General features: G+C 32.9%; 1 protein-coding gene across 16 annotated transcripts in view; it reads left to right on the top strand.

Annotated features, from left to right (window-relative positions):
* Positions 1-10,671, top strand: part of YTHDF3 (YTH N6-methyladenosine RNA binding protein 3) — a 42,152-nt gene that overhangs the window by 578 nt on the left and 30,903 nt on the right. For 5 of the 16 annotated variants that reach the window (XM_006090628.3, XM_014457496.2, XM_023755493.1 and 2 more), the window contains exons 2-3: positions 317-341; positions 6,293-6,378. In XM_006090628.3, coding sequence (XP_006090690.1) covers positions 317-341; positions 6,293-6,378 — 111 coding nt within the window. Of the gene's footprint in view, positions 1-166; positions 342-1,736; positions 1,750-3,774; positions 3,920-6,292; positions 6,379-7,994; positions 8,040-9,938; positions 10,083-10,671 lie in introns of those variants that run through there. The other 11 variants (XM_014457493.2, XM_023755483.1, XM_023755481.1 and 8 more) reach the window with 7 other exon arrangements.

The following is a 10,671-nucleotide window of genomic DNA, read 5'->3' as shown; positions in this document are numbered from 1 at the left end:
AGGCGGGCGGGAGGCGCGGGCCGCGGGGCGGGGGAGGACTGGGCTGCTCTTCGGGCCTCGGGACGCCACCCGAGGGCGGCCGGCGCGGCTGAGCCCGGGAGCTCGGGAGGCGGACCCCGAGGGGCGGGCGTAGGTGTGAAGGGGGGGGGGGGGGAGGAGGACCGGGGGCCGTGGAGGAGACGGTGGCTTCGCTCCTACGCGGATTGTTGAAAATAACTTGCCTTTGATAACGCCTTTGGTTAAGACACTTTCCCTGTTTTCTTTCTTTCTTTTTCTCCCCCCTTCACATTACGACACCTTTCGTCTTGCTACACAGAGACCTAAAGGGCAAGGAAATAAAGGTGAGTTTGGCTATTTGTTATCTTACTCATCACTGTTGTTGGTCCGATGTTACTTTTTAAACGGTGTGAGGGTCTTTCTGTTTGTTTTTGCCCCCCGCCCCCTTTTTTTTTTGAAATGTAGGATTGGAGAAACATTCATCGTGGCTAAGGCAGCCCAGTGCTCTCCAAAACTTCGGTAGTTCCTTGCCTGGAGGCCAGTTTTATAGAAAGCGAAGTGGTATCAGGAACAGTGTTCTGCTTAGTTGTGTATTTCAGTTCAGGAGATGGTGTTATGAATATATGTTTCAGTCTGCCTGTATTGTGTCACTTCTTCCCATAGGTAGATAAGTGGAGATTTTGTTTGTCATGTCTAGGTTACTTTGGAACATGCAACCCCATAGCATTCCATGTCACATCAGTGCAAATTGTACTGTTAATCATTGATTCTATTGAAGGCAGTTATGTGAGAGATCAAAGCTGAGCAGGCATGTTCTCGCTCTCTGTAGTCCTGTTTGCAAGGTGGGACTCAATTTGGTACGTTAGAAAGGACTGACGGCGAAGGAAACGCTTGATTATGTGATTTGCTATTTAGTTTTTAAGAAAGGAAGTACTCCGGAAAGTAAAGCGTTTTTAAAAATAAGTGTATTTTGTGTTTACTAATACGGAATAGTTCGGTCAGCTGACTGAAACATGACATTGATCATGTGACGTGAGTATGGAACAATAACTGCTTTCTTGGGACAGTGCCAATTAAATAGCATTACAGTGAATGGTATATTTATTGACAGTTTGTAATAGGACTTGAAATGAGACTCAACATGATTATGCTTCCTGTTTTTTATTTTAGGAAGCAAAGTATTACCTAGAAAATAAGATCTACAATAGTTTTTTAGATGCAATTTAATCTCTTTATGATGCTCTTTAGATTCAGGTTATTTGCTATAGCAAATTTGAAAGGCATAGGTACTGTATACACAGCTTAGTTAATTTTCTTTGATTTGTACAATTTATTTGAGAACTTATGCATTCCAGATATATGGCACTATATTAAGTAACAAATTTATTGTTTTGTTTTAAGATAGATTTTCTTGGAGTAGATACACATTTAGAAATTTTAAATTTTAGAATTTAATTTTTAGAGTACAATTTTTAATTTTAGAATTTTTTTATGTTGTGAGTATAAACCTCAGGATTTGATATAGTTGATTTATTTTAAGTGAGTTTTAAAAAACTTATTTGTAAACTTAAAAAGAATGATCTATTACTTGTTTTTGCTAGTCTTCCCATTAGGAGGTATGTAGACTTGGAGATAGGTGAAATTTGTGCCCATTATTGCCTAGCGTAAGTTATTTTATCCTAGATCTTTGGGGAGGTCGCACTTTGCAAGGCTATTTGAAATGCTAAGAGTTTTGTGTTAATCTGCTATAAAGTAAGTATGCAAGTTCTGTGAAGTACTTGTTTGACAAAACAAAATAGAACATCTATTGAATAAGCCATTACTATAAACTTGATTTATAATATAGTCATTTCACTTAAGTATGTCCTAGTGACATTTTTTATATTAAGGTATAAATTATATGTAAATAATGTATATTGATCATAAATAAATATTTTTTGTTATTAACATTGTTCTAATCTATTAGTATCACTTTTGTTAGGTGTGTTTAGATACATGTACAAAGTATTTATTTGGGTAGTTCTTTATGCCAAGAAATTTTCTTTCTCCTTTATTGTTCATTTCATAATCTCATTCATGGATAGAAGGATTGACTGGGTTACCAAGGAGATCTGTGTTCTAATACTGCTTGTGGCCACTGACTTGCCAAGTGAGCTTGAACACAGTGCATCTTTTAACCAGAATTTTCCCTCTATAAAAAATAATAATTCCAGTCATAAACCCTATAATATGTTGTGAGGATTGTTGTAATTACAGTAGTCCACTGCTCTAGCAGTTATATCTGCTGAGTTTCTTTTCACCTTCCTCACCTATTTTTTAAATATGTTTTTTTAATTAATTTTAGAGAGGAAGGGAGGGGGAGAGAGAGAGAGAGAGAGAGAGAGAGAGATAGATATCACCTCCTGTGATTTCTCCTCCTGTCCACATCCGTACCTGGGATCCAGCCGTCAGCCCGGGGGCATATGCACAGGACAACAGTCAATCAGTTGAGCCACACTGGCCAGGGCCTCAACTCATCTTATTTTTAAGATGCAGGAAGACTATTGCCTAAAATATGGCAGGAGGGAAAAATGCTACTCTCCTGAAAGTCTTGGCAGTCACTTAAGATGCCTTAAAATGGTAGATACTACAAGGGCAAAAATACACATATACATTACTTGTACTTTTATGCCTCTGCAGGGAGAATTACAAGGAGAAGGCACCCCCAAGTGAACTTATACAAGTAGTATATGTGTGAGAAAAACTACTCTGCCTTAGTTGACTGGATTTTCAAGCTAGTGAAATTGTTTTACAGTTATTCTGTTTATTTTTATGAAGCAGAAAGCAAAGTTATTTTTCCTGAATGTAGAGCCTCAGTATTCGAAGAACATGAGTATTAAACTTGAATTTAGAACTTATGAAAAATACATGTCCGTGAGGTGTCAGAGTTTTGAAAGCAGGATCCTTTTCAGTTCATATGATTTCAGAGATGCTGTGTTTCTCCTCTGAACTATTGTTAGTTGACAGCGTTGGCTTTACACCTGGCCTTAGTGTCTTTGATTTTCTGCTAATTGTTTTTCTGTATATCTTTAATGACATAAATGCACTAAAGGAACTAAAATTAAAATTTAAAGGGAATTTTATAGCAATGTCTTTGTAAGGCAAAACATGCTTTTGTCGTATAAATTCTAGGTTTATTTGTTTATAAGTTTGAATCCTTTTAAATTCATCTATTGTGTACTCTATGTTAAATATTTGAATTGTTTTTATTATTGGCCATGGTGAAGCGTAGTAGAAATTTAAAGATGATTATTTACCTATTGGTCCATAATTTAAAACTTAGTTTATATCGCTTTTTTTTATTAACAAAAAGGATTTTTGCTTGCTGGAATCAAAGTGTATTACTCCTTTTCCTGCAGGCATCACAGAGAAAGTGTCAAATCCTATGCTCCTAGTGGCCCTCAGGCCTTACTGCTTGCTTCTTCCTATTCCTTAAGTTCATAAATAGGTAGATATATGGAAAGTAATTTATCTTTTCACTTCTCTCTCTTCCGCTCCCAACATTGTTTGGTACAACTGTAATGTCAAAGACTTAGGTTAAATTTGGCTATTTTTTAGCGATTCAGAAAAGTAGTTGAAAATGCCTTGTATTTTGGCAATATTCTTTTGTAACCTCTCCCATCTCCCCTTTGGAAATGATTGCAAAGCACTTAACTGTCATTTTAGGCTTTATTATTAATCCTCAAAACATTCCTATAAGGAGATAGAGGGTATATGGTATTGTCACTGTTTTTGTAGGTGGGAAAACATGATGCACAGATCTGTTGACTTTCCTAACTTGATGTAGTCAGACCAGAGCAAAGAATCTCCTGGCTCCTAAGGCCCATGTTCTATCTTGATTTGACTCTGCTTCATAGAGCAGAGGAAACAGGCGAAGAATCATGTAAGTCATCTGTTCTTTTTTCCCTGAAGAACTTGTACAGACTATGGAACTAGCTTAGATTTCATTACTATTTAATGGCTCTCAGTCTCCAAGACATTAAATTGTGATTAAGTGATGTTCAAAAACCAAAGTCTTTAAGACAGTTGAATTTCTTAAATGTATGCTTATGAAACTCAAAGGCTGGCTTCTTATTCAGACTTTAATTGAATGCAAATTACTTGTCAGTATGCATAAAATACTTTTAATTAAACATTTCCTTTGACATACTCCTTGAGTAGTCTTTTGAAATTTCTTAGACATTTACACATCACTTATAAATGATTGTAGACTTTTTACTTATTGTGTGTGAATGTTTTGTTCTTAGTCTCAGCCTCTTACAAGAAAGGATAGAACAGAGGAAATAAGAATAGCAGTGTAATATGTATTTAGTTAAAGTTTAAGCAGGTACTTTTTACCATATTAGCAGTGTGGATTAAATTTGTGAAAATCTAACAAATACAAGAAATAGATGTGATTTGAAATGGGTAGCTGTTTTAAATATGTACTAATAGTACTGGTGTAATAGTCCAAAAGTGTAGTGAAGAATTATTTTTCAAGAGGTAATACATTATGCATAGCTACCTTTGATAAAGGAGTGGTAAAGAAAAACAGGTATGTTAGAATCTCTTGGGCTGACATGATTAGCCCACCAGAAATAGCCTAAAGTATTCACCTCTTTATTTTAATTTCTAGTAGCTGTTAACCTGTTTAAAATCTGGGGAGCACCTTTAGCTCAACCTTGGCTATTGTGCTATCTTTATTACATAGCGTTAAACCACCTCAGTGGATCAAGTCGACCATCAGGTTTCTCTTATACAGTGGGGCCTTGACTTACGAGTGTCCCAACTCACGAGTTTTTTGAGATACCAGCTGTCTCTCCACCGATTTTTTGCATTGAGTTGATAGAGTAATTTGAGTTAAGGAGCTCCTTAACGAGCTCGGTCTCGGAATGAATTAAACTCGTAAGTCAAGGCCCCACTGTAGTCTTTAAGGGGCAATGTATGTTTACTTTGAAGGCTTCACAATATAGCATTGTTTCTTTGAGTTGTCATTGCTACTTAGTTGGAGGCAAAGAACCAAGGATATCGCCTATTTTTGTTCCCATGTCATTGTCAACTCGCTATTACATTATAGATGATCTAAACTCAAATTAGGAAAAATTAAACTGGTATGCTGTTATAAAGGAACACCCCTTAAATCCATTGCCCCTGACATTAATTTATAATATTTTGTGACACTATTTTTAAGTAATAAATACCCAGATATTGAGGGTGTTTTTGTTGTTTCCAACAGATTAGTCAATATCCACCAGAAAGGTTCAACTGTTTATATCTCACTTGTGTTTCGAAAGTAGTATGGAATAGTATGTTTTCATAGACAGAGCCAGCATATCAAGTTTTAGCCTGGTAAACTTCTGTGGTCCTAAAGTAAATTGTCATCCTGATTGCATACTGTTATTGAATACTCTGATGAGGTGAGGTAGATAGGTACTATTAATATACTCCTTGAACAGAGAAGTAGAGTTAAAAAAAATTAAGTCACTAACTAGAGATCGATCACCCAACTTCTCAGTGTTGGACTTAGGATTCAAACCCAGGATCTTCTTACCTCAAGTTTGCTCAAAAGCACTCTGAGACAGTGTCAAGAGAATAACTATAGAGCATTTATGGAAATGATCTCTAGACAAATATGGCATTATAAATTGTTCTGATTGGTTTTCCTGTGTGTTGCAAGAGTAATCATGGCTATCTTTAGTGTCTGAATTTTATTTGTATTTTCAGGTGGAAGTCTTCATAATTTTTATTTAGAATTTTTCATAATTTATTCATTGTGATATTGCCTCAAGTTAATTTTAGTCACTTTTTTTTAACTGGAGACATTTTATGTAACTTTAGGTATCAAAAAAGTTCTTTATTTACCTTTATTGAACTAAGTAATAGATTTAACAAAGTTAGAGAACATTCAGAAATCTGCAACACTATTTGAAGTGGTATTTTAGATTCAAATATAGCATTAGCAAACCCTTCCAACATTTTAATTTAACTGTTTGCTTACTACAGTGTTAAAATTGGGATATTTACTTTATGGTTTTGGTAATGGAAAGTATATATATAATTTGTATTTCTCTAATCTTAGGCATATCAATATAAGATTTGTAACTTTTTGGTAGCACGTAAATATTTGTATCCAAAATTAAATTAATCTTAAGAGAGTGTTTAGGTGAAAAAAAGAAAGCTTTTTGTGACTTGATTTGAAAAATACTGAAAATGTTAGGTTGTTCTGTGATTCTCATAATGATGATTACAACACTTCTAATACAAATATATTTTTTAGTTTCAGTACAAAACGGTTCCATTCATCAAAAAGATGCTGTAAATGATGATGATTTTGAGCCATACTTAAGTAGCCAGACAAATCAGGTAAGTCTGACAGTTCCATATTTAGGGAATTAAACTTATATTAGTATAAATTGACTTTTGAAATAGATATTTAGTTGAATGAGACTAACAATAACATGAATTAATCTAGTGTACCTGAATAGCAGTTGCATGTTTATGACACAGAAGAGTTCTTTAAAAATTATAGACAGCTGAAACTAGATTACGAAATATAAAGATTTGAACATGGAACATTACTAGTATATGTTGTAGTGTGTTTTTTTGAAATGTTGAAAGAATTTAATCTTTTAATGTCACTGTCATATCTTTGTAGCCAAAGCAAATTACAAGGTTTAATTAGCTAGAAATTTATGGGAGAGGACTACTTTGTGCCTGAAATTTTTGGTTTAATGTAGTATTTTCTTCTTCATAAGACATTCCTATTTGAATTTTACTGATAAAGTTTTAACTTAACCTGGTAATGGAGGAAATAGATAAATAAAGATAAATAAAATAATTAAGACTTTATAAACACTTGCTTCTATATTATAGGCATGGAAAATTTCAACAAATCAAATAATTGTTAGCTTTTGAGATTCTTGTGTGTTTGAATTATTCACAAATGTGAATTTATATATAGGAATAATTTAGATGTAAACATTAAAAATCAGATATTTGGTCTCTATACCATTTCTGTCTGCACCCATTTGTTATTAAAAATATTGCTACTAGAAATAAATTTTAAAAATAAACTTTAATTATTAATCATTTTCTTTAGGGAGAACATTCTGGAATGAAGTTGCTTTTGTTTTGCTTAAAAAAAAAGATGTATGAAAAAAAATGTATCTTGAAATCTTAACCTAGTTTTTTAAAACTATGAAAGAACAAGGAACCAAATGTTATTACACAACTTTATAGTTTGAAAGCAAATTTGAACAAAAAGTAGTTCCCATTTTGTGGATGTAGAATTATTTTTAGGACTGGAGAGCCATGGTTATGTTTAATCTCTTAGTAATTTCTTTAACCACTCTCTTCTGTCTGTTGATCTGCAGTTCTAGCATATGTTGGGAGAGAATAAGTAAATGAGAGAGAAGAAAAATGGGTGATAAAAATCAATGAAAGTTTGGCTACTCTTAAGAATGAAAAATTTCATTTCATATTTATGTAATCTATTTTATAATCTCAATAAATTTTACTTTCCACCTAAATGTTGTGAAAGAATATATAATTGGAAAATAGGGGAAGATTATTTGTTGTACAATTGTAGTGCAAGTTTTAAAAGAAACATAATATTCTATTTGGGGCCATACAGTGACCTCAATTAATATCGCTTATGGCAGTGTTTTCCAACCTTTTCGAGAAATTCTGATAATGAGGTATAGTAGATATTATCCCCACAATGTTTTTACGATCAGATAAGTTTGAGAAGTTTATTTGGTCTAAATAATTAAATTGTGGGTTTTTTGCTACTTGATTTTATACTTGATTAAAATATAAAATGAATTTCTAATATAAGGATATATTATGCAGATCCACTGTCTTCATTGTTCAGAGTCTGTTTTCAATAAATTTTAATGGATTTTAAATGTTTGAAAATTGCTACCATAAGAATGCTCGCTTTACTTGGTAACAGATATTTTATAATTCATTTGTCACAGGGGCTTAGAAGATTGGTTATTTGGCATTCCACAGAGGTGCTTCAGGTCTGCCTAGGGGAGATTGGGGGAGGGTACCCTTGATCCCACCTTTGTGGCAACCAGAGCTCTGCTTTGCTTTTTATCTGTTCTTTTATATTGGAATTTTTCATAAAATTTCACTTGTAAAAAAATTTTAAAGTGTTGGAAAATTAATTTTTAAGACTATAAATGCATTTACCTTAATCCAATTTTTAAATTGTATCATAAAAGCTTCCTTGTTAATATTGGCAAAACAACTATAAAAGTCTTGTTTTTTAATGTGATGTTTACATGGAAGGTCTTATGCTTTATATTAATTAAATCATTTTAATTCATGTTATTTGAATCAATATAGTCATGTGCTATTTCAAGAGAGGTTTTAAAGTTTAATACCAGTAAGACTGTATTTTACTTCCCTCTTGCCAATATTAGTGAATAGGTTTTCAGCAGTTATCTTTCTGTAATACTAAATAATTATGTGTAGTCAAGGTACATATTTACTTTTTTTCTTTTAGTATGTTTTATTGATTTTAGAGGGGGAGAGAGAGGGAGAATGGGAGAGGGAGATAAAAATATCAGTGTGAGCGAAACATCAATAAGCTGCCTCCTGCATGCTCCCTCCTGGGGATTGAGCCCCAAACCTGGGCATGTGCCCTGACCAGGAATCAAACCAGTGACCTTTTGATACATGGGATGACGCTCAACCAATAGAGCCACACTGTCTAAGGCCATATTTACCTTTTAAAGAGCACTATAATTATTGAATATTGAATACTGGGTCTATTGAAGAGAAAAATGGAAAATTATCTGAAATATGAAAGTAAGTTGTAAGAATTTAACTTAAAATTACTTAATTGAAATTTTAAAAACTTACAAAAATTGACCTTTTAGGACAGATGAGTGAATACTGGATTTATTGGTGAAATATATCAAGTAATTATTTGCAGATTTAAAGTTCTGCAAGTATTTGTAGGTCCTTGCACTGACCTACCTGAAGTAATTATTTAATTTTTAAATTTTCAATTATAAATATGCAATATGACTTTAAAATTAAATCCCATCATTTGATTTTAATATTATAAATAAGAAAAATGAATCATTTGTCTGGAAAGGTGTTTAATATTTTTGGTTATTTTAAATTGTTTTATATACTTAGATCTAATTCACATCAAACCCAGGAATACATTACACCAGGCTATTCGTCTTCTGTGGCAGCATATTTCTTCTATTTTCTAGTGTTCATTTTATTAGGGAATAATTTTTATATTAATTTACAAGTAAATGTCTGTCCTTCTGGTTTTAAAATTAGTTCTCTGTTTTATGGATATATATTAGGCTTAGCCAAATTGGAGGTTTCTGTTTGGCAAGGAAAGTAGGGTTTTTCAAAATGCAGGCTTTAACCAGTAGATTGGGAGATAAGACCAACTGAAGCTTTATGAAATGTGTATTTTTGTTGCTTCTGTTAATTCTATTTTGTGTGTATTGTCTTATTTTTTAATGATTTTAAAAAAATTCTTATGCTTAAAAGTTTATTTTGCTTAATTATAAAGTGGATGTGCATGTAACATTTATGTAAAATATTTGCTGTGTAGAGTTTTTTTTTGGTTTTGTTTATTCTCTTAAAAGATCGCTATATTTAAGTAAAAATGAAGATCAGCCAAAAAATAGTTCTCTATAATTCCTCAGAATAATTGGACAATTATGTTGGTCAGAAAATTCATGTTTAATTGGTACTATTAAACGTGCCTTATAAATTGGAAGAGTAAGTTGGAAAAATGAAGTTTGAATTTGTCTGTTTGTATATATGGGGAAATAAATTCCTAGTCATATTTATCAGGAAAGAGATATAGAGAACTAAGAGAATAATATAATTATCTTTGCCTGTTTGAATGATTTCCTAACTGGTAATTCTGTATTGCCACTCAGGAGTCTTAAAGTTGAAGTTTGTGCCATTGACATATTAAAGAATTTACCTCAACTTCACAACACATCCCTCCTGCCTCATCTTTGGTCAGCTTTCTCCATCTCACTTACTCAAGGAAATAGGGCTTATTATTATTTTCTGAAAATGTAAATATTTTCTTTCATAATCTCAATGTGTACGATTTGCATACACCCACACACAGAATCCTGTGTCTGTTGCTTCTGAAGTCTTTTCTGATTCCCCCAGTTACTTGCACCCTTCCTTCTCTTTGTGCTAGAGTGTTTGTTTTCTTTTGTTTGTACTTCCATTATAGTACTTATCAAATTGTAGGGTAAATATGTCTTCCCCTAGACCTGTGGAGTCCTTTAGGTCAGAAACCATGTTTTTCATCTTGTCTCCAGTGACTGACACTTTAATCAGTTACATAGTAGGCATTTATTAAATACTTACTGAATGTGAATTAGGTTATCTTCTAGAATTAAGGAATGAAATATTATGGTTGAAATGTCAAGTTAATATGACAGAGTACATTTTCTTATGACATTTTTATTATTAATCCGCATAAATTATACTTTTTTAAAAGTACAATAATATTTTTTAAATATTTGAGGAAAATACAGGTAAACATTAAAAGTAGACTAACCTTCACTTTTTATTAATTCAGAAGTGAGTTCAGGAGATTGAAATACCTCAGGTTCTTAAGGGAAAGCAATTTTGTTTATCTCTGTGCTTACG

The sequence above is a fragment of the Myotis lucifugus genome, unplaced genomic scaffold (genome assembly GCF_000147115.1).
Source record: "Myotis lucifugus unplaced genomic scaffold, Myoluc2.0 scaffold_77, whole genome shotgun sequence".
In the NCBI taxonomy this organism is placed as follows: domain Eukaryota; kingdom Metazoa; phylum Chordata; class Mammalia; order Chiroptera; family Vespertilionidae; genus Myotis; species Myotis lucifugus.
This window is presented reverse-complemented; position numbering and strand designations above follow the sequence as displayed.